Here is a 25,702-nt window from a genome sequence, read left to right as displayed (position 1 = left end):
AACTAAACGTTAGTTCATCTTTGAAACAGTACGAAGACTATTCAAAGAAAATCTTTCATAAAATATCTATTAAAAAATATTTATTTAAAAAGTTTTAAATTATTAGCTCTTTAAAAGCTATTTACGATTGAAAGGGCTCAACGTTGTTTAACTTCATTTTCCAAGTTAGGACCGCCTACTCTCAGGAAGGTCGCATATAAACAAATCATTAAAATTTATTTTTATGTTTATTATAAACGGAAAGTTAATCGAAGAGGCCTAATAAAGGCGGTGAGATATATCACCAAATATGATGGGAAAAACTCCAGGTTCTACAGCGAGTAAAAGTACGTCTTGTCGACACGTCGACAGAGAAGAAATTGAGTCTTTGTTTACATCGAGAGTGGTATCTGGCCGATAGTTGGCGCTGGTGGGCACACCCGCAACCTGTATAGCGATCGCTGGCGAGTTTTTACTGTATGTGTCTGTCGAGCAACAGAGTTGCAGCTATTATATATTCACCGGCTAAGTTAAATATTTAAAAATTTGCAATACTAATGATGTACGGCTTCCTTTACCATAAAGTTATTTTAATTGAACACAAAACATACTAATTCTCGTTCTACTCATATTACTTTAAAAACATGTGAACATTACTTGTTTCCTGATGCAATGGACATTGAAATTAATATAACCAAAACAACAATATCTAACTTGGTTCTATAATCTAAGTGAACAAATGTTCCAAGGTCTTACCTCCTGACTTGCCCTTCTTGCCATGCTTATGTTTATGAGGGGTACCATGTTTACGACTTGATCGTGCTCCTCCTCCAAACAAGTTGTCAAATTTGTCACCACCCGCTCCTCCTCCTCCTCCTCCCCCTCCTTTTGTGGCCTTTACTGGTGTAGTTTTTGTTTGGTTTCTGGTCTTTTTAGGGGATGGCTTTTCGGACTGATGCGTTGAATGAGGAGACGGAGGCTCGAATATGTCCGAAACATCCGAGCTGTCGGGGGAGTTAGGTGAATCGAGGTCCATATCAACAACATCTGTGTGTGTGACATCCCTTCCATTCTGTGATGCTCTAGTCTTCTCTCCAACACGTGTTGGAGCTATGATGGTCATTGGAGGTGGGCGGTTCAAAATGTTGGCTGCTGGAGGTGGTCTGGAGAAATCTGGAGCCACTACTGTCTGCACAACTTGGGGGCGCACAATCGTGGTGGTTGCATTTCGAACAGCCGCTGCTAAAGCAGCAGGATACAATATACTAGCTACATTGGCAGGTAAACCCGGGAAAATTTGTGTGATGGGATTAACTGGAGTAGTAACAACGGGCGCTGCAGTATTTGCGGGTGCCGCCTTAGTTGGTACTGCAGAAGATGGTTTTGATGTTTTAGTGCTGGACGTAGTTGTGACAGCTACAGAAACAGCTGGAGGTGCAGCTGGAGGAACAGTACTTGTTGCTTCTTCTTCAGGGGGCTTCTGAGGTTCAGGTGGTCTCTCTTCTGGTTCAGGTGGTTCAGCAGGTAGAGGTGGAGGAGAGGCAGCTTTAGGTGCAGGGGCCTCTGGGGAACCCTTTTCAACCGTCTCTGTTTGATCACTGCTGCTGACTCGTGGTTCCTGTTGAGGTGAACCAGGGGGTGAAGGAGACTTAGTGGGTTCAAATGGATCATATACATCTGGTTCTGGGGAGGAACCCGGAGGGGACCCAACTGGAGATCTAGGAACTCTACCAGATGGTGATTTGGTGCGTCCAACTGACTCGTCTGACTCTGGAGGGGGGCCAGGAGGGGTGTTGGGCCCTCTGGCAGGTGCAGGAGGTTCTTCCTCTTCCTCCTCTTCATCATCTCGTAATGGATTTGTTATGGGTTTCAGAACCTGTTTGCTGGAAAGGGTAAACTTCACAGCTGGTTCGGGTGGAGTTTTCGGTCCCTGAGGTCTAACGGGTGGTACGGGAGTCGTACCCAAATCAGGAGGCAATCGAGTAATGCCCTCATCCTCAGAATCTGAAATGAGGATGGGTTCCTGAGGAGGAGGAGTTACCATAATAACATCTAAATCTATCACTTCTGGACTTTTCAAAGGCTTCTCTGCTATACGTGCCTCTGTCAAACGATCAGGAGACCACATGGGCTCATCCTGCAAGGGAGTTCGCTTGCCACTTGGAGTGCGACTTCTGGACCAAGATCTTATAGGACTTCCGTGTGGCTTGTCAGCAGGCTTCCTAACTTTCTTGAAGTTCTCCATTTTCACATCCTTTTCCTTTCTTCTTTTAGTATCTTTATTCTCTTTACCTGGTGCTCTCTTGGCAAAACTCACACTCACCATGATGCTTCCGCCTGCTTGGTAGACTTCCTTGCTTTGCAGAGGTGACTTTTCTCTCTTTTTTCTTCGTCGTTCTCTTTCTAATCTTGCTTCCTCTCTTTTATCAACTTCTCTTCCCTTTCTCTTGTCATCCTTTTTCTTATCTTTCCTCTTTTCAATTACAGGATTTGCTTTCTTAGGCTTTTCTTTGGTCTTTTCTTTTGACTTAAGAGTACTAGGAGGAACAGCTATGGCAGCAGCACTACCACTACCGCCCCCACCAGCACCAGCACCCCCTGTACCGCCACCTCCCCCACCACTAACACCACTAGCAACGCCACTTCCAGGAGGAGCCGAGGCTTTTTTCTTTTCGGCCTTCTTTTTCACAGGTGTTCTTGATCGGCTACGAGACCTTCTCCTCCTGTTAGTTCTACTTGGACCCCGAGACCTCGATCTCGACGAAGAACTTGAACTTGAACTAGAGCTAGACGATGTGTATGACGAAGATGACGAGGAAGAGTAACTTCTCTTTCTGGCCGCTCTTTTTTTATTACGCGCACGAGACGCAGAACGAGAAAAGCTCCGCCTGCCTTTACGTGATCTCGAAACGGAACGCCTCCGGGACCGAGACCTGCTTCTCCTGCGTGATCTTGACCTGGATCTTCTCCTGGACCGAGACCTTGACCTAGATCGCAGAGCAACGTCTCGGCCAAACTCGTCTTTCTTTTTTCTCTCTTCCTCTTTCTGTGTGATCATTTTCCTGACATTATATCGTTCCATTTCCTTTCTCTTTGGTTCCCTTCTTTTATCTTTGTCTCTATCTCTATCCCTTCTTCTATTAGAATCCCTATTCTTATCACTCCTATCTCTATCCCTTCTCTCCCTACTGACATCTTGTCTATTCCTGCTTCGATCTCTTACATTTTTACCCACCCTTTTATCCTTATCTTTATCTTCCTTCTCATTTTCTCTATAATTTCTTTCTTTAGTACTTTTGGATACCTTCTTGAATGAAACATCTTTATCTTTTTCCTTCTCTTTTTCTTTTTCCTTCTGTTTGGATTTGACTTTCTTGGCTGGTGGACTTTTCGGTGTCTCTAGGGGCACTACTGCACTGTTTGTAGTCACCGCTGCTGCTTCTTGCTCCTTTTCAGGGGACAACTCAACTTCTGGCATTTGATTCTCCTTGTCTTTTTCAGATTCCTCAATTTCTTTACCATCTACATTAGGCTCCTCTTCTTCCTCCTCTTCATCTTCTATTTCTCCTTCTAGCTCGTCACCTAAACCTTTCTTGACACTTTTATCTTTCTTCTTATCTTTTCTTTTCGCATTCTCATCAACTATTTCTCCATCTTCATACTCTCCTTCTTGGTCTCTTGGGGACTGGGAAACTTCAATGACACGTCGAATTTCTAAGTTGACTCTGGGTCTATTTGATGGGGGTGTTGCATGTCGAGGCATCTCATTGGGAATTTCCCCTTCTTCAATGTTATCATCATTATCATCAAAACTTATCTCTTCATTATCTGAGATAGTTTCAGTTTCAAGACCCTCCAGTCCCACTATTGGCTGATTAGGCCTTTCTCTATTAGTTTCCTCATCACTTTCACCATAATTTTCCGGGACATTTTCAGACTTTGAAGGATTAGGGTTTTCATTTGTGCTACTTGTAACTTCATGGTCGCCAACATCCGATAGAGAAATAGAGCTATTAGCAGACTTCTCCAACTCTGGAGTATCTGTGTCGGAAACAGCTTCTAACTCGAAATCATTCAGACCAGGCAGGTTACTACTGCCAACGACATTATTATCTTCTGGTTCTTCCACCACCTGGGCTTTTCTTTGGGGTGGAGACACTATTGCCTCCTTAACCTGAGGTCTATCACTGTCATCTATCACAAGTTCATCACCACTAGATTCTGGATCACTTTCATTCTCTCTCTTGTCAGCTTCTGATGTGAAAGGCAAAGGTACACTGCTAACGGAACTTTCATTGACAGGCCCTTCAGCACCGCCTGCATTATCATCGTCTTCGTCATCATCATCATCATCATCATCGTCGTTGTCGTCATCATCGCTCTCATGAGCAGGGGGCTCAATATCACTATAAAGATCTATTTCATCCTCATCATCATTCTTCTTTTTCTTTTCTGGAGCCTTTTTATCTTTTCCACTACCATTACAGCTTCCTGCGACTTCACCTTCATCTTTAACATTATCCTTGTTCCTGAGATATACTGAAAATGGCTTGGATCCACTGGAGTCCCCATCCTTTGTTATGTCTCCTCCATTGCTACTGGTCTCTCCTCCTCCACCACCACCTTCACCTCCAGCTGAAGAAGAATGGCTAGCCGACTGCTGCTGCTGTTGCTGCTGTCGTTCCTGCTGCGTACTAGATAAGCCAGATTGTCCATCTCCCCCAGTTTGTTGTCTCCCAGGAGAATCGGGTCCAGCCGCATGAGATCGACCACCTACTCTCGCACTCAATTGTAAACGGTTATTCCCTAAACTCTTGATTCCCTTATCAAAGGGAGATTTCACAGTAACATTTCTTCGGTCTGATCTAATCAACCTCGTTTGGTTTTCTAAAATTGAACCTAAAAGGTCGGTAGGCACTAGAGACTGGTGATCTTCCACAAGATGCGGTTTGGGGGGTCTGACACGAATGGATGTATGAGACATGAGAGCCCGCACTGACAGGGCTTTGCGTCTTGCCATTGCTTGTGTTGATGTGACAGAGCTGCTTCTTACTCCGGCTGCAAGAAGTGTATCTCCATACTCATCCGCCCTAAAAAGAAAAGAAAGAAAAGACAATTTTAAAATACATTCTAAAATAATATTTAGGATCAAACTTTCAGTGCTTAAAGAGAAATTAACAGTACCGTATCATTGCAATTGTTCAATAATATCATTAAAAGCAAAATTAAAACTTTCTGATCATTAACAACTTTTGATTCAATTTACGTTAAAACATAAAAAGAGTACAGTATCAGAATTAAACTACACATACCCGAACCATATCATATGAATATAAGATAATTACAAAGGAATGACTTTCTCATGATATTATAGTGAATAGTTAGTTATGAAAGGAACATTTAAGGTACCAGGATATTCTGTAAAGTGCAAAATCTACCAATTAAAAGTTTCTGTACTGTATCTTGCGACTTACATGTGTAAAAATAACAAGGGCTCTCAATGCAAATTGGACCCTACTTACCATACTCTCATGATTCACCAACATATACATACCATTCAATAATGAAACAAAGTTATAAAAATAGAACTCTTGAAAGCTTATTGCAGATAGTCTCAAATCTTTAAATGAGATAATCAACGACTTTACGCTGTTGTCAAAATTATACTACGCAACACATACAGAATGAAAGATTTACAATACCTGAAGTTTGAACAAATTCAAACCATTCTTTGATGAAGTTACAGATGAACCCAACTTAGTAGAGTTACTGTACACTGGAAAAGCTGATAAACACTTTCACAGCACCAAGTGAGACAGCCTTGACCTGTTTGTACATGAACAAAGCAACATACTGTACAGCAAAATGCAACAAAATTCCAGCTCCTCACATTACAGGAATGGCTCTATGACTATTGATTCATCTTTATTCTGGTGAGAGAAATGAGCAAGAAGTTTTCTTAACTATAACAGAAAATTGTTCGAGAGAAATGAGCAAGAAGTTTTCTTAACTATAACGGAAAATTGTTCAAACTAACAAGGTTTAATAAGGTTTAATAGTGTTCCTCTCATCACCTCTTCTATCAGATCAAAGTTTTACTACGTTTCAAAACAGCATGCTTACTATGAAAAACAAATACATCAGTGAATTTTAATTAACTTAATTATGAAACCAACATGAGTTTTTTATGCAAGAAACAATTAAAAAGCACAAAGATAAAATACAAATTCAGAGCTAACTAGGTACCTTCTAGAAAAATCAAAATACATACATTGCAGTACAGTATATATAAAAATAGCAGACTCCAACTTATACAATAAGTCTTAAATATCAAGAGAGAACCATTATAATCATTGTTATTTCAAAATACCTTAACTAGACAGCTTAGTCCCTAATAAAACAATACCAAAGCCTTAGTTCTTAGCCCTTTCAATCAAACCACCCTCCACTGTGGACAATTTTAAATTCCAAGGCCCTTCTTTGGGACGTCACACTTGGCTCCTCTTAGCACAAAAAGTACTAATGCTAAAAATAGAACTTTGCTGCCAGGTCAAGATGAAAAGAGGTTACTATATAAACAATGCAGCCAGGGGTGATGGTTATACCATTAAACAGAGAAAGCAATGCAGATGGAGTTGAAGAGATTGACAGGCATTAACAAAGAAAGCAATGCAGTGGGGGTCTGGCCAATCAACAAGAAGAGATAAATGCAGCAGTAGCCCAAATCAATAACAAGGCAACAATAAATGTAATGCAGCCAAGGACTGAATACACGAAAAGACAACACAAAGAAAGCAATGCATCCAAGTCTGAACAGATGACAAGAAAATTATGAGCTGAACAGATGGTTTAAAATACTTTTAGTAACTGTTACAGTGCTAAATGCATTCAACAGAAAAAGACAAATCTTTTGAGAAAACTATCAACTAAACGTAATTTGAAAATTCAAATACGTAGCACAATCATCAATAAAATTTCTATGTGGTTTGACATGCTGAGAGATATCCTCTTCTGGTTTATATACATGCAGAATTTCTCATAGAGTTGAACTTAATCCACACCTTTTAGCTTGATTTTCAAAGCCAGTACAGTGATACCTCGGTACTCGACCATAATCCGTTCGAGATCCGTGTTCGACCTCCGATTTGTTCGAGTACCGAATTTTTTTTCCCCATAAGAAATAATGGTATATATTCTATTCCGTTCCCAAGCACTCGAACAGGCCCAAAATATTAATAAAACGTGTACCTAAACAACAATAATTATCTAAATGTGTATGAAATTGGTCAGAAAATCCTATAAAACAATTTTAAACCATTTACTGTACTAAAATAAAACAATTTTAAACCATTTTCTGTACTGTAGTGAACATACCTTTGAGCAGCGGTTCGATGGCATACAGGGATGGATGTGGAGAGGATGGAAGGGGGAGGTTACTGCTTGGAAGGAGAGTCCCCTTCCATGATGTGGCGGGGTAGTTCTCCTTCAGGAGTTGTTTCTCTCTCCAATGAAAGGGTGGGCAGATCTATTTCAGGGGTTTCTTCTCTTCTTTGTCTCTTCTTTGGAGGAGAAACAGGCTTTGATGTAGCAGCTTTCTTTTCTTTTGTGAAAAACTGGTCTATTGTTAATTGTTTCTTCCTCCTCTGCAGTATTCTTCGAAAATGATACATGACACTATCATTAAACATATGCACTGCCCGGTTTGCTACTGCAATTTCTGGGTGGTATTTTTCAGCAAAAGCCTGCACATCTGCCCACTTGGAACAAATTTCATTGATGAGAGAACTTGGAACATCCTCCCTTACCTCATCCTCTTCTGAAGATTCCTGCTCCACAATCAGATCCTGCTGCTGTTGTTGTTGCAGGTGCAACAATTCCTCCACAGTCAACTCGGTAGAATGGCTTTCTACAAGCTCATCAATATCATCCTTGTCGACCTCAAGCCCCAAACTCCTGCCCATGACAACAATTTCCTCAACGACATCAGTGTCATCAGAAATTACAGGGGTAGCAGTGCTTGGACCCGCCTCTGGTTGGAAACCTTCAAACTCCCTCTCTGTGACACATGATGGCCACAGCTTACGCCAGGCAGAGTTCAATGTCCTATAGGTCACACCTCGCCAAGCTTGGTCAATCATGTTAACAGAGTTGAGGATGCTGAAGTGTTCCTTCCAGAATTCCTTTAGGGTCAACTTCGTGTCACTGGTCACTTCAAAACACTTTCTGAAAAGGGCCTTGGTATAGAGTTTTTTGAAGTTTGAAATGACCTGTTGGTCCATGGGCTGGAGTATGGGAGTAGTATTGGGGGGCAAGAATTTGATTTTGATAAAGCTGTATTCTTCTTTCAAGTCATCCTCGAGACCTGGAGGATGTGCAGGAGCATTGTCCATAACCAGAAGACATTTCATTGGCAAGCTCTTTTCAATGAGGTAAGCCTTAACCTGGGGGGCAAACACTTCGTTTATCCACTCAGTAAAGAATTGTCTTGTGACCCAAGATTTAGTGTTCGAGCGCCACATAACTGGTAGTGCACTTTTACAAATATTATTTCGTTTGAACACCCGGGGGTTGTCCGAGTGGTACACTAACAAGGGTTTGATCTTGCAATCGCCACTTGCATTTGCACACAGCAACAATGTTAGCCTATCTTTCATTGGCTTGTGACCTGGCATCTTCGTCTCGTCCTTGGTAATGTACGTATTGGCTGGCATTTTCTTCCAAAATAACCCAGTCTCATCACAATTAAAGACTTGTTGTGCGATCAAATTTTGTTCATTTATGTACCGATCGAATTCCCCCACGTATTTATCGGCTGCAATTTGATCCGAACTAGCTGCCTCCCCATGCCTAGTAACACGATGAATACCTGTTCTATTACGAAACTTTTCAAACCAACCCCTGCTCGCTTTAAATGTAAATGAATCACTTTCACTGGTACTCGGACTTTTCTTCACTAATTCTTCATAGATATGCAACGCTTTTTCACAAATGAACGCTTCACTAACACTTTCCCCGGCCAACTGTTTTTCTTTAATAAATATTAAAAGCAACTTTTCCATCTCCTCAATCACTTGTGGCCTTTGCTTAGTTACCGCCGTAACTCCCGTTGCAACATTCGCCTTCTTAATCATTTCTTTATGCTTTAAAAACGTAGAAATGGTCGACTTCGCCATTCCGTATTCTACCGCTAAATCGGACACTCGTACACCATTCTCATATTTCGCTATAATTTCCTTCTTCAACTCGATCGTTGTTCGCACTGTTTTCCTCTTCTCCTTCCCCTTAACACTCATTACTTTCTTGGGACTCATTATGAAAGCTAAAAAAGCAATTAAAAGCACTGAAAATCACTAAATCACAACGAATGCTGATCGCGCGTTGTCTGAGTGACGCTCTCGAGAGAACTGATGCTTCCCGAACAAGCGAGAGTGGCCGAGATGGCGCGATCATCACAAAGCCCATGCGGTCGTCACGTGTTCGGCTGGTCGAGTACCGAATTTTTGGTCGAGCACCGCAGCAAAAATTTCTCGAAAATTTTGGTCGAACTCCGAATTGTTCGAGTATAGAGTCGTTCGACTACCGAGGTATCACTGTATACTGGTTTAAAAATAGCAATGGTAATGACATTAATACAAAACCATATACAGTACATTATGCATGTTCCAACTTCTAAAAACACATTGAGTTGAAAACAATTCAGTACAATGCATGCCTTTTGAACAAGTAAGACCTCAGCACTATTTTACCATTTTTAATGAAAGTGAAGTGGAACAGTGTTGTTTGTATGTTTGAATGAAAAATCAGACAGTAGCATTTCTGGAATCCATGAAAAAATATTTTTTGAGATAGACAGAGTTTTACACTTTTTATAAAAGCAAATACGGCAGCTTATTTCTTGACCTTGACCTTTGATCTTAATATGTATTTGGCGTGGATTTTCATACATTCAAATATGGACCAAGTTAGAAGTCTCTGTGACAATGGTGTCCAAATCTATGGCTGAATACGTGAATAACATATTTTGCTTGACCGTGACCTTGACCTTCCAAAATTTAATATTTCCAGCTTTTTACAGAACAGTTAACGCCTGCCAGTTTCATTACTCTACGACTAAAATTGTGGCCAGGAAGCTGTTCACAAACAAACACATATAAACAGGGGGTAAAACATAAACCTCCTTCCAACTTTGCTGACGGAGGTAACTATAAAAACTACGAGGATAATTATCATTACTAGTGTTTCAAATACCATTTTCCATTTAGAGGTCAAAGGTTGACCAATTTTTCTTTACTTTCATCATCATCTATTCCTATGCCTATTGATGCAAAGGCCATTCTTTACTTAACTCTTATCATTATTATTATTATACTCTGGTGGTTTTACTGGATCACTAAGTTCTCTACATAGATCTTTTCCCTAATTTCCCTCATCAGTCCCAAGAATGTGCGAGAAAACTAAAAACCCCACCCACTGTGCATTATTGTAATAACATTATTACTTGTTAATGTTTTTTACCATACAAAAGCTAAAGCATTTACCAGAAATAAACTAAAAAATATATAAAAAAATCAAAATGAACTTAAACCTATAACATTCCTCCATTAGTGCATAATGACTCTTAAGATCATATAGATTTTTATATTCATGAATGAGTATCTTTGTTATTATTAGACGAACTTTAAACACACCTGGAAAACAGGACTTAAAAGTTCAAAGGAACCCAATACAAAGAGGCAGACAAGCATTTAAAAAGGGAACAAAGAGATAAGATTAAAAACAGTAATAACAAATAAACTATAAAGCAACACTCGTATGAGATTGTTCAACACAAATGCATTTGCATCTACCCAAAAGCTTCAAGTTCCAAAAATTAGATTGCATTAATATGTTAACACCCGGAATAAACATGTCTAGGATACTGTGCATTTAAAAGAAGTCAAGACAGTTACAATTAGATTGTAAATAAGGTACTTCAGTAAGTGCTAGATGGTATAACCTGGTATTATATACATAGAAGTGTGAAAAACTTTACAAAGCAAGTAAACAAAGATGCCAGAGATTAATATTACTATTACTAAGCTACAACCCTAGATGGAAAAGCAGGATGCTATAAGCCCTAGGGCTCCAGCAGAGAAAAAGGCTGATTGAGGAAAGGAAACAAGGAAATAAATAAACTACATGAGAAATAATGAATAATTAATATAAAATAGTGTATGATCGGTATAAACGCTGAAATTGATCTGTCATATATAAACTATGAAGAGAAACTTGTGCCAGACTGTTTAACATAAAAACATTTACTGCAAGTTTGAACTTCTGAAGTTCATGAAAAATAAATCTATTGGAACATGTTTCCATTCAGATAAATTGAGTCAGCTGCTAAACACCAATCCAAGGAATGAAATTTGCGACAGAAGACTTAAAGAAAAGAACCATAACATTAAAAAATTAAGAGAAAACTCATGATAAACAGACCTAAAAAGAATCTTGAAATTCAAACCACCACCTTTTAGTGCCATTGTAGAAGAGATAGCCGTCCTCTATTTCTTAAAAGGGGATTAGATCCTAAAAAAATTAACACTTATGTGGGAAATATGATTACACAAGTAGTAATGACCAATGACCCTAGTTGTTATTCTACTAATGTGATGTTGAGTGGCTAAAGTCTCTCTCTTCTACCCTTGCCAAGAAGAACGTGGCCAGATTAAAAAAAAAAAATCTATTTCTAGCTGGCTGGGGTATATAAAAATGGCTGGATTAGCTTATAAATGATCTCTACTCTAGTAGTTCTTGTATGTCTATTTGGCATACCAGATGGCTAAATATCAAAATTGCAATTTCCTCTAATACACTTGTTTCTGTCCACAAATCCGCAAGAAAAAACATATTAGTTTTATATATATATATATATATATATATATATATATATATATAAAACTATGAAACCTTCATGCATATAAAGTAAAAGAGCCAAGCAAAATGCAGTCAGCACAGCCAGTCTAAAAGCACATTCAAATTAGTAACTATTGTACGCTCAAGTAACTCATCATAAATCATTATGAATAACTTCGTCAGGTTTTATCCTTAATGGCTAGAGGACCAAAATGTTCCCTTCAGTATCTTGTATCCTGTGTGCTTCAAGTTCCGAGTTTTCCCCCTCTCTCTCCTCTTGACTTTCAAGGCATTCCCACGGAATATTGCCATCCTAACTGCTCCACTCCTTTTGATGTCCCCCAATGTACAGTACTACAGCAATTAATAACATTTTGCAACCACTATCCATAATGTTCACATTCTTCCAACTAACCATGCCTCAACTACACATCACAGTACAATACAAACAATAATATTGTATTCAAGTCATATATATGCATGTTTACAAGTTGTCCAACACCATATAATCCCTTTTCGTAGGGTATTGCTACTTTACTTTCTCTTACAATGGTTTTACTCACTCATATTTCATTTCTTTTCTGTTTACAATATGTTGGTTTTCTTGACACAAATTTGAATCTTAAATAATTTCCTATTTCAAATTAAAAGAAAATATTCTCTTTCTAAGACCAGTCGAATACATACAGCACCAACATGGGCCTTTGTTTCGGTACTTAACTGTGTAGCTTCATCTTTTTATTTAACGAAGAAAGGACTATACTCAATTTTTTTTAATGAGGTGCATTTGCACGGACTTGCAGCGGTACCCTTTCAGCTCGGAAAAGTTTTCTGCTATCTGATTGGTTAGAATATTCTTGTCCAACCAATCAGTGACCAGGAAACTTTTCCTAGCTAAAAGGGCACCCCTGCAAGTCGGTGCAAATCTGCTTCACTAAAAAGAATTGACTATAGATACTAGCCTCTGGTAGATACCATCATTATCTTAAATTCTTTCCGTATATTTTCCACCATCTTCACAATAGAGCTTATGCCACAGTATAGCATCATAAGGTGCTTAATAAGCAATTCTGGTACCTTCTGCCTTTGCATTACTGTATTATTTGTCTACTGCAACCCCTTTAATTTCCAAAATATTTCACATGTCTGCCTACTTAAGGAGATTCCTTTTGTTGGTGATTTTTTTTATACAAACAGAAACTATCAACAGTTTTTAAGGCTCTTCACTTAAGAGACTTGATTTGTTATACAGTACTACACTATTAATTTTGTGCTGTTTTATAAGTAGTGTCCTCGTAAAATCTTTGGTGATCTGTTCAACTGATTGTAACCAAAAGCATATCAACTTTTACATCTTCATAATGGCTATCCTAAACTCTTCATGATGTCATAGCCAACACTAATTGAACCATCGTGCCAAAGTTTTACCTTTATAATTATTCACTTCATGCACAAGATTATCAAGAAATTGTGCTTATAACTTAAATCTATCCATTATCAAGTTTTCATTCTTTGACAATTTTCACATCTTTTTCTGTCTTGTCATTCACTTTCTAAAACCTTTTCTATAATTTTACACAAGCATTTTTTGATGAACCACTGTAGTACTTATGTAACATTTCCAATGACAGCAACAAATGATGAACATCTTTATTACAAATACTGAAGAGGTCCCATACACAATTATAACAATGAAATAAATCAATGGATAAAATTAATTAAGCATAAAACCTAAATATGATCTACTCATTATAAAAGGCTAAAAAATTAACGATGCAGTAGGTACGCATTTAGATAATGACAAGACACCAAGCAATTAATATAATGGAACCAACCAGCAATAAAGTCCTCTCAAACCTTTGATATTCAATTCCAAATCACAGAATTTCTAATATCCTCAAAAGCATTTCTTCTAGCTAACTTCAAGGTATTCGGACTCCCCACTTTTGATGCTTTCCATTTTTCACTACTTTGGTTCCATTATTGTCGAGATAGTTCCAAACATAATACAGTACCCAATAATAAAGGGCAATAGATACTAATTCCTGTATGACCTCATCATTTATGATTTTCCTAATTTACAATACAGACTAGGTACTTGTATCTTATATATAAATTTTGAATAAGGAATCTGTCATGCAAAGTGAATGATCTTAAGTACACTACCAATGGAGTACAAAATGTTGGAACAAAGCCTGGGTAGCCTGCACTAAGAGGAGTTGCCTCTGGCTCAGTTTCCCTTGTGTCCAGCAAGAAAAAAAATGTCAGTTGGGTAAATTTGTTCGTACAAATGGGATTTATGTTAGTCAATAGGCTTGCTGTAGAGTTACAAAATAGTTTAAAGCCCTAGCTAGCAGGACAAAGTCCTAAAGACTGACCACATATACATACATGTGTCAACACCCAAGCATCCTCTCTGCCCAAGTTAGGACCAGGGAAGGGCAGGTAATGGCTGCTGGTGACTCAGCAGGTAGACCTACAAGCTCTCCCAAAAATTTCATCCTTAGCTAACAGGGATGGTGAGGTTGCAGATACATACTAAAGAAACTATTGATTTTGAGAGGGACTCAAACCCCAGTCTGGTGAATGCCAGGCAGGGACACTTCCAATAGGCCACCCAGATTTAATGCTATTTCAAGATTTGTAAGGCTTGCCCAATGAATTTGTTTTTTCAACCATTTGAGTGCTAACCTCTCATCAAATGATATGACATTCAAGCCCCTGGCATTTTTGTTTTTGAACATTTTACTTGACTTATCTCAAAACAAAAACTATACAAGATAGGACTTTACAATATTTATCAACATATAGCAGAAAAAGTATCCTTTCCAGTTATATATAATTTCATATAAAAAAAATTTTCATATTCAGTAAATAAATGATATACGAAAGAAAAACTGATAACCACTGGATGTGAAATGCATCCAATGGCAGAGAAAGTGGACATAAATTAGGTCGAATGGTGCCCAAAGGGTTAATAAAATAGTAATACCGGTGCATGGTATTGTACATTTACAGACACTGGACTGCAAAACAAAAATCCAGTGTAATTAGAGAAAAAAAGATGAATGAACGTTTAGTAAACGTATATGATGTACAGTACCACACAATAACTATTAATGGTAAAACTCCTTACATGAATAAAGGTCTGAATATAATCATGGTTTGTATCTTCAAATGAACACACATTGGTGACACATCAAAATTTGATGCCTATCTTCCCATGCCAAAATCTATGATAGAATTTAAAACAACAGGCTAATAAACAAGACCGAATACAAACAATCTTTAGCATTTCAGATATAGTAGAACACTGCATTAGCAGACGGTTAAGGGGTAATGTCTCTCACGTATAGCAAAAAACCCTGATATAATATTGGCATACTGCTTGGTCTGTAATGTAACTACAGTACTATTTTTTTATTATGCTGTACCTCATGTATTATCAAAAAAAAATTTAGTATCTGGGTGTCTACCATAAAAACAAAATACATCTAGGGAAGGCCGAAGCTTCAAAACAACCAATATCATATGTAGCATCAACATCATCAAGGATATTAGTATAAGCACTTTCCAATATTTTAAGCTTAGGTACTCTTCAAGCAGTGCCAGCTGAACAGATTAAATCTGAGATTGCTTGGAGCTTTCTTAGGAAAGTTCTTGCCTCTAGTGTCCTCTTGAATCCTCACCGATTTATTTTGAGTTTTCCGGCATCCTGGCATCAAAGGTCATTGACACTAATATAATTTATTACAAAAAAAATTACAAAAGGAAATTAAATTTAAAACCATAAAAAACAGGTCACTGTTAAAATTAAATAGCTTTCAGAAGACCTGCTTCTGAGATAAATCTAAAAATACCACTAGTATTGTATGACACATTCTGCCCAAGAACCTTGGCAAGGATGAACTGGCAGTCTCTTCCTTGAGCCTCTAACAGATATCTATTGTCCTTAGGACCACTATTCAGCAAAATTGGAGAAGTGTACAATGCTCAAATCCATTGGTTTGATTAGTGACAAGATGTTTTTTGGGCATGAAAATGCATTCATGTCTACCAATTATTGGTCATCAATTCTTTAGAGGATGCAATCCACAAGTATCTTAAAAAAAAAGTAACTGCCCTGACGTGGGCAGGAAATATTTTCAATACATCCTCTTGGTGATCAACAGTTTCTACAGAAACATGGCGTTTCATTTGAGCTACCTGAAGTAAATCATGCCATTTTGAGAAATAATAATACACAGGACAAATGTACACTATTATATTCATTGTAATCCTTGGTTTCTTTATTATAACTAAATCTAAGGACTTTAAAGATGCTGGGGACTGTCACTACTCGTACATGGATAACTGCAACTTGCTTTGCTTTAGCCCATAAATGATCCCACTTTCCGATGTTGACTGGATCTATAGAGGACAGAACCTTCCAATATAGCTTAGTTTTGTTAAAACTGGGCTAGTGTAAAGCCTTCCTTTTTAATAAAAGTTATTGGCTGATTGCTCTGTAACTGGATGAGGCAAACTGAAAATTTTGTCTGCTAGCAACTGATCCCAGACAGTATGTTAGCTGAGGCACCAGCCACCCATTGATACTACAGCTAGAGTTATTGGGTCCTTTGACTGGCAAGACAGTATTACATTGGATCCCTGTCTGTGGTTACAGCTCATTTCTTCTTTGCCAATTTATACACAGAATAGTCTGGTCTATTCTTGACACATTCTCCTCTTCCCTTATACACTTGACCACACTGATATTACCAAACAATTCTTCTCAAGAGTTTAACTACTGCACAGTAATTGTTCAGTGTCTACTTTCCTCAAATAAGGGTAGAAGAGACTCTTTAGCTATGGTAAGCAGCTCTTCTAGTTGGAGACTCCAAAATCAAACCATTTATAGTTTACATATGAAAGATTTGTTTTAATATTATTGTTCTTAAACTTCTCTTTTAGTTTTCCCTTATTTCCTTTCCTCACTGGGCTATTTTCCCTGTCGGAGCCATTGGGCTTATAGCATCCTGATTTTCCAACTAGGGTTATAGTTTATCAAGTAGTAGTAATAATAATAATAATTATAAGTGGTTTGTGTCTAACAAGGCGTTAGTAAAAAATTGCTTGAATCGCTACGAAACAATAGTGTCAACTGTTGCTGGTGATGAATTCTCTCAACCTCACTTTCTCCTCTTTTCAAAAGGTTCTGCAGAAACTTTAATTTCAAGGCCTCTTACTACCACTGAACTGCTGCACAAATAACATATAAACTGTACCCTCTAGCTTTCATTTAGTTTCTACACAAAACTATTCATACCAGGTTCTGTTGGCACCCTCATAATCTTCTTTAACAAAGAGAGCCAATATTTAGCCTTTTCTATATCACTAATGCTCTGATAGAGGAGCATCATAAGTGGCCACAATTCTCAGCAAATACACAACTGATTTGTTTTTTTTTCAACAGATCAAGCTTCTATGCACACCAGAAACACGTTTTTTATTTTTCACTGGGATTAATAATAACCTTATTGATTACATTATCCACTTGATAGGACAAAATACACTTTGGTACCTAATGTATCAGAAAAACCATAGAGCAACAAGTTATCACTTTAAGGGATGTCACCTAATGCAAGATTCAACAAGCACAATTAAAAATTTAGGGATTCACCCAAGTTCTTCTGTGATGATTGTATTGCCCAACAGATGAAACAAGACTAGTAATGAGAGACAATAGGTAATAAACCATACTTTGGAAATGATAGTGCCTAAAATTAAATATAACTGATGCTATTAACAAGTAATGAAAATCATTGTGCAACCACAATACTACTGACACCATGCTATTTACAATAATCATGAAAATGTCCTAGTATGTAAACCATGAAACCAAATGCAAACTGAAAAATAAAATAAATTAACGGAATAGAAAAAACTCAATGCAAACAGTGTTAATAGTTCTACAGAAAATAACAGCTAGCAATATCGTTAAGTATACCAAAGACCAGAAAATAATAAGGTTCAAAATTCAATTTAACTTCCAGAGATTGACATGAAATAAAGTCCCAATACATGAGTTTCCCCTCTTTACAGGCAGTAGATGAAAGTACGACTACACAGTTGCAACGGAAGACACCTGAAAAGATATCACAATACATGCCAATTATTTCTTTAAAAAAAAACCACACTTTCAACAACAATACCCAGCTGCATCCTTCACTATAAACCTTACAATATAAAGACATCCACCTGACCTTTTCGTAACTTACCTGCATATAATAAAAATCTACAATGGGTTCTACAGATAACTAAATATGTAACATGAAAATTACCTTACAATCCATACAGTAACCATATTAATCATTTTGGAATTTGAAAATCCTGTTCAATATCCTCATGAAGTTATGAACAAAATCAAATAAACTTCATTTACATTTTGATCAGTCTAATCTCTAGAATATTGCAAAAAAAGTAAAATTGAAATGGTTTGAAGACAGTCAAATTTAGAAGGAAAGCCATGATACTATTTACAAAAATAGAAGAAAGAAAAATATGTAAATTGCAAAAATGATCAAAGATAATGCAGGCTGTATAGTAAAGTATTATACAAAGTAAGAATATTAAAATACCTTACATCAAGAACAGAACCCTCCATAATGAATATAGTCTAATTGAAAAAGGATTTCCTTTGGACAACTGTAAATAAAACGAATGTCTCCCGATACACATACAGCAACCAGCATACGCATGCCAAGTAAATACAGTATACCTACATACTATGTACACTACCTAGCTAAACTTGTACATGTCACCTACTTAAGGCAGGCATTTCTTAACATTATGGAAATGACAATTTAGAAGTACACTTTACAAGATGTGCTTTGGGGGAAAAATAGGCTTCCTAAAGCATGTTAAAATAAGGTGATATAGTACTGTATCCAAAATTTCCCATTGTTAATGGTAATTTGTAGTTAGAATGTAATAATATCACTCTTAATCAGGACCTACTCAGTTACATGCCATGACATTCTATGATAGTAAATATGGTATCATCCCAGTTAATATTTTACAAACCGCCAATTCTATTCATGCATTGTTATTACTCTTATGACAGTAGTCTATTCAGATTGCAAAGTACCATTTCCTCACTCCCAAAGGGATGTCTCCAAAAACTTATTCTTAAACGAGGGGTGAAAACTTAAGCGAGACTAATTCGTAAGTTTGGAGAGCTTTTTGAAAAGACTAAAGAAAGAGAAAGAAAGGAGAAAAGAAAAATTGACACCATACATTGAATATGGCAATGAAACTTTAGAACTACACTACTGACATTGACTCGCATACATCATAAATGAAACACTATGTAAACACAAATAGATGTTCTACCACTTCAAACTGTTAAACTGAGATGGTTTTATTACAGCAAATGAAGTTGAAAATGCAATGCATCCACCTACACGCCAATCCATAAGATTTCAATTAAAATAGAATCGCAAATAGCTATCCTGCCACGTAGAGTTCACTAGTTTTTAAGATGAATATTGACTCGGATACCAATTGTTTTGAATTTTAGAAATTTAAACTGTCACCCGCATACTTTACAACTTATCGAGTGTAGCCCATGAAAACAATAATTCCTATGCCAATGTGTTCCCAAGGCAACACCTAACCCCCTCTCTCTATCTCCTTTTCTTTATTCTTTATAATATTCATATTGCTAGTACTGTCCATATATTTATAAAAAGAAAAAAAAAAACATATGGTATACAGTCATACCTCTCTTTATGAAAGACTCTGCTTACGAAATTTTAAAGCTGCGAAACGAGATGAGAATATTCTTATGACTCACTTCATAAAAAAAATGTTTCATTATAAGAAAAGATAATTGCCAGCCGGGCCGAGAATGAAATAGTCACCCATCACAAAGAGTTGAAGAAAATGGATTCAAACAACAGAAAATGTAGCTGTAGTCTATAATAGGGGTAACTACAGTATAATAGTTCAATATATATGGAACTGCATATTTAGTATATGTACAGTATTGTACTGTATGTATTGTATTATTTTCCATTTATGATTACATTATGTTGTAATAACTACTTAATTTACAGGTATTAACAGTTAATTTAGGTATATTGAATGGTTCAAATGTATTTGGCTGTACAGTATTTCATTGCGGTTATACTGTAGCTTTATTATGAGGTTTAATGTGGTGTTTTGTAGGGTTTGGAACGAATTAGGCAATTTGTATGTGAAATGCAACTCGCAACACGAAAAAATCACTTAACGAAAGCCACTCCAAAACGAATTAATTTCGTGTAGTGAGGCATTACTGTAAATAAATAAAAGAATTCAGAGGCGTGTCAAAAAACTGAGAGAGAGAGAGAGAGAGAGAGAGAGAGAGAGAGAGAGAGAGAGAGAGAGAGAGAGAGAGAGAGATTGGAATGAATTAGACACTCAGCATGGAAGAGACAACTGGAGAGACATACTGTATATACATACTGTATACCAAGAATGAGACAAACAACTGTACAGACCTAAATACCAAAAAATGTGACAGACAAATGCAGATATTTAAACACCCAGAATTGGATAGAGAACCAAAATGATCTTCAACACCCAAAATGCCTTAAAAAGGTCAGAACTGACTATGAAGAAGAATTAAACTCTTGTCTAAAATTGCAATAAAAGATGTATATTATTTCAAAAGTTCCTGGTGAAGCACGTGCACTTTCTCTCTCTCTCTCTCTAACATCTATCTTAGAGAGTATTTTAGTATTTTTTTTTTTTATTAGATAACTTAAGGGCATGTAGGTATGTCTTCTGCTGCTTATTAGATGTGTGTGTTTTAAATGTTCAATGACATATCGAAAAAAAAGTTTCCTAACCGAGGAAGTTAGGTGAACCCCAGTCAAGATTCTCTGAAAGAATCATGTACTAAATGTATGAATAGATGCAGGTTGTTGTAAATTAGCCCCCACAGTTCAACATTAAATCCATATCAACTCTGATCTTAACTAAAGTGCTCTTTATATTCATCACTCATTTTCACAGATTTAACAAAATATCATAGATGGTAGTAAACAACAAGGGAGACGAGACATACTGTAGCATTTTAAATGTTGTAGACTTCATGGACTAAAAGCTCTGTTACTTAACAGTGACTCAACACATAATTGATTTCAGCATATCAGTAGAGTTGTGTTTCATTAAACTTTCAATTCACAGTTTTCATTTTTTCAACTATGGCTATTCCATTCTAAGGCAGCCATCTACTATTCAAGTTTCTAAAACATTTTAGTAGAATATTTTTACAATAAATAAAAACAGCAAAAATGTCTTTTAGCAAAATATCTTAAAATCTAAACACAATCAAGAAAAACCAATAGAAGTATCGTAAGGAAACAAAATAGTTCCCCAAAATAACGTAAAAATATAATATAATAAATAAAAATACTTTGGAATCTAGGTACCACTACCAACACCTTGACAAGTCTTAAGACAAAAAAAATTACTCAAGAATGCTACAATATCTAAAGATGATCCGGCATGGGTAATGTACAACAGGTGCTTACTAACTACTCATGGCTTAACAAGTCTAAACTGACACTAGGAAAGGACAGAGATTCCTCAAGATTCAAAAAGAGAGCATTAACGACAGTATGGCTTTCAGAAGATACTTAAGGTATTAAGATATATGGAAAATAGAGAACATTCTCCCATCAAATGAAAGGTTGAAAAGAAAGATGTTTTCAATACAGTATTAATGAAGAGAAACCCCACAAGAATAAATTATATGCTATGTCAAATCAAAGCACTTGGGAAATTCCCAAGAAAATTATTTAGAACTACAGAGGCCTTACTTAAATAAACATAACTTTTAAATATAAACTAGCCAAGAAAAAATTAACGGCAGCAGTCACAAAGACAGTTTAAATATACATATGAAAATCAAGGAACTAATATTACATATGAAGCGGCTACAGTCTTTCAAAGAAAAATTGGCGATGACTAGTTAATCTCTTTCTTTGATTATATTACATAGATTATTCCCCAAGGTCTCAAAACAGGTTTTATATATATTGCATATACAAGTCATTTGTTGTCTAAAATTTTCAAATCTATCTGTTTATCTCAAACTTATGTTGTTCTCTCAATTAACATCATTCAACAAAGGACTTCATCTAATTGAAAAGCAACTTCTGAATACTTCCACAACTTTACACTCTCAAAACACAAAACGATCATTTGCCCAAATCACTATTAAACACAAGATATTAATACTGTATTATAAATAACTTCTGCAAAATCTTGGGATCAAATGCACAACACACCATACAATTATAACCCAAAATTTCTCTTTAGATTCACTCGTCGTGTTATATTCTCACCCAATTCTCCTGTGCTCAGTATTCCCCATCTTTAAAGTGTCGACAGCATTTTCAATGTCACAAAGGTCGAATGATATCCCAGTACAGTAGCTCATTCTCACCAACATTGAGATATCCTTAATTTTTTTGTGATCAGTACTTTTTCAGTTTTTCTACCAATTCTTATTCTCTTACTTTTTATCGTTCATTTTCTTTCTGTAGACAATTACTGTACCCAGAAACTATCACGATGGCCTGAATCCTTTTCAAATTTCATTTACAGATGATTTTGTTTTAATTTTGCTTTGTTAATCCAGAAGTTGTATAAAGCTGTGTTGATATTTACAAACATCTTATCATAGGTTGGTCCCCAGAAAGGCAAAAAGTGGGGTGATACCTAACACATTCTTTTTCTACTTGTTGCTTTATACTAACGATGTATTTTTTACTAAATCTTTATCGATTTACGGCGCTATGTTACGACTAGACAGTATCCCTTGATGTTGATTTTAAAATCCTATTCCTATCTCAACCCCTAGTAAAATCTTAATACTATCTCACCCTGTGCATTCAAAGGTTTTCCCTTCTATAATCTTTTCGTTCAAAGTGATATGTCTCCCTTTCTTTTCTTTATGCCTTTTCTCTAAAAATAGTTTTTGATATAACTAAAACTTCATTCACACTATCAGTTTCTGTGGATGAAGAAATATTTCACTGTAACTATTTAAAAATAAACACAACTGTATTTAGAATACAATCCATGTAAATTTGGAGTCGTATTGATATACCCTTAAAGGTTTAAAGGCCGCTCATGAATGGCAGAGGCAAGGAACAGTAACATTGCTCTATCGAGCAGGACAATGACGTAGAGACTGACCATATATACATAAGACCAGTGCCCAAGCCCCTCTCCACCCAAGCTAGGGCCAAGGAGGGCCAGAAAATGGGTGCTGATGACAGCATATAGACCTATAGACTTTCCTAAACCCCCCAATCCTTTGCTCACAAGGATGGTGAGGTTGCAGCGACCAAAGGAACTCGAACGCCAGTCTGTACACCAGTCAGGGACGTTTCCGCAGAATATAATCCAGAATTTAAGCAATGTAAACTGAGTTTTATTAAAATTCTAACCCATGGAAACAACCTGTTGTCTATTGAGAGTACAATTCTTGTAAATTAGGAGATATTAGAAAATAGCCCATGTGAAATGAGAGATGCATTTAAAAATATTAAACAGGTAAATTGTATTCAGAATATAACCCATGCAAATTACTTGTATTCATATCATAACCCAGGTAATTTTAGGCATTCTAATCCAAATATATTCCACGTAAATTTGAAGTTGCATTACGAATATAACATACAAATTAAGAGATTCATTCAGTAAATAACCCATTCAAATTACGAACTGTATTCAGAATATAATACATGTGAAGTAAGTTATTTTCAGTCTAATACTGTACATGTATACCAGAATTTGTATTCAGCATATAAACCATGAAAATTATGAGATATTTATACAGTAATATAAACTGTGTAAATTACTTGTAATGAGAAAATAACAGTTGAAAATTATGGTTTTTATTCAGAATCTATGGAAATTAGTCTTATCTGAATATAAACCATATAAGTCTGTTGTATTTATAGTATGATCCATATAAATTAGTTGTATTCAAAATATAACTAACGTAAACTAAAGAACGTACAGCGTTCATAATATAATTATGTAAATTTGTAGTGTTCAGAACTAATAAAATTCTAAAATGAAGTCGTATTCCGAATATAATTCAAGTAAATTAGGATTTGTATTCAGAATATAACCAAAATACATCAGTTGTTTTCATAATACTGTATAACAGATGTAAATTAGGAGATTTAATCAGAATATTGGGAAATTATTCTTAAAATTATCCTTTTCAATAATTTGTATTTTTTCTAGCTATAAAACTAGACTTTTAAAATAAGTGACAAATTCAGCATAAGCTCAAACAGCTGTTGAAATTATTAATAAGGTACTGTAGTTGGTTAATAACAGGCAATGTAAGAGGGAAGCCTGCCAACCGACCTGTCACACTATTCAGTTCTGACCTGTTCTTGCCTGTTACAGGTACAAAAGCTGTCATAAGATTTATCTCTATCTTCCGGAAGGGGAGATGGCTTTTAATTACACCTCATGCTTACTCTCACCAACCTACAGTGTCGGTGTTTGGTCAGGGAAGGATAAGTCACCTGCAACCAGTGAAAACAGTTGTATCTGTTAAACTAAGCTCACAATCATTAACCGACCTCCAGCATGTGAACTACGGATCAGCTGCTCGTGCGACATCAGGCTCATGATTGCTTACCGTCCCAAAAGATACCATTCAGCACACGCTTTCTGTATCACCTTGAGGAGGTAGCATCATTGTGCCATGTCATGATCATGATCACGAACAGACAATAAAGGTACCGGTCAACGTTAGTGCCATCAGTGTCTGCAACCTTACCATCCTTGTGAGCTAAGGTTGGGGGGTTTGGGGGAGCCTATAGATCTATCTGCTGAATCATCAGCAGCCACTGCCTGGCCCTCCCTGGTCCTAGCTTGGGTGGAGAGGAGGCTTGGGCATTGATCATATAATATATGGTCAGTCCCTCGGGCATTGTCATGATTGCTAGGGCAATGTCACTGTCCCTTGCCTCTGCCATTCACGAGCGACCTTTAAAATTGAGCTCGATATCGACACAAATAATCTCCGTATTGGTACTAGGAGGCATACCCCAATACAAGGAGTTACTGTAAGAGATACTCCTCTATCAGCCTAGTGTACGGTGGTGGCGATCATCTTTGGTAGGAATGTTCACCCGTAACTAGTGAAACAGCAGTAGCTGTCATACCATACTCTCAATTCCTTACAGACCTGAAGGTACAGGTTGGCTAATAAGCTCTGTATTAGCATGAATGACAACCCTATCGCTCTCTCGTATAATGCTGAAGATTGGTCTGGGTAGGACAGTTCACCTGCAACTGATGAAACAGTGGTGGCTTTCACATCCAGCTCACATTGAGTTCCATGTGTTACGTAACACCACGCTTAGGGTAAAGAACAAATCTCCTAAATCATGATAGGAATGGGATAACTAGGTGCAACTTCCCCCATTCACCTCTGGCCTACAGTAATAGAGTTCAAAACGGGTATGACTGCTCACCAATACCATGTGAAATGGTTGTGACAGTTACTCCGGCTCACTCTGCTTGAATGACCTCAAAAGTACTAGTTAGTGAGTGAGTGTTGTCACTCCCTGCTGGAGGAGGAAAGTAATCATTACAAATTTGATGATCTTTTAGTAAAAGACCTTCCCACACGACTATCCTCCTTTGTCTTCTTATTCTTCTCAATGAAGAAAATAAGCTCCTTACTGCAACAGAGGTCATAATCTGGGCAACCAATAATGACTGCACACCCTTGGGGGAAGATGTTACAAGAGTTTCCTCT

The 25,702-nt window shown here is 36.9% G+C and overlaps 1 protein-coding gene across 2 annotated transcripts in view; it reads right to left on the bottom strand.

Moving 5' to 3' along the window:
• The window catches only part of LOC137616655 (PHD and RING finger domain-containing protein 1-like), a 163,528-nt gene that overhangs the window by 30,494 nt on the left and 107,332 nt on the right, over positions 1 to 25,702 (bottom strand). For both annotated transcript variants that reach the window (XM_068346579.1, XM_068346580.1), the window contains exon 9: positions 736 to 5,069. In XM_068346579.1, coding sequence (XP_068202680.1) covers positions 736 to 5,069 — 4,334 coding nt within the window. The remainder of the gene's footprint in view (positions 1 to 735; positions 5,070 to 25,702) is intronic.

This window comes from Palaemon carinicauda, chromosome 22 (assembly GCF_036898095.1).
Source record: "Palaemon carinicauda isolate YSFRI2023 chromosome 22, ASM3689809v2, whole genome shotgun sequence".
NCBI classification, from domain to species: Eukaryota; Metazoa; Arthropoda; class Malacostraca; order Decapoda; family Palaemonidae; genus Palaemon; species Palaemon carinicauda.
Note: the sequence above shows the minus strand (reverse complement) of the source record. Positions and strands in the feature narration are given on the sequence as shown.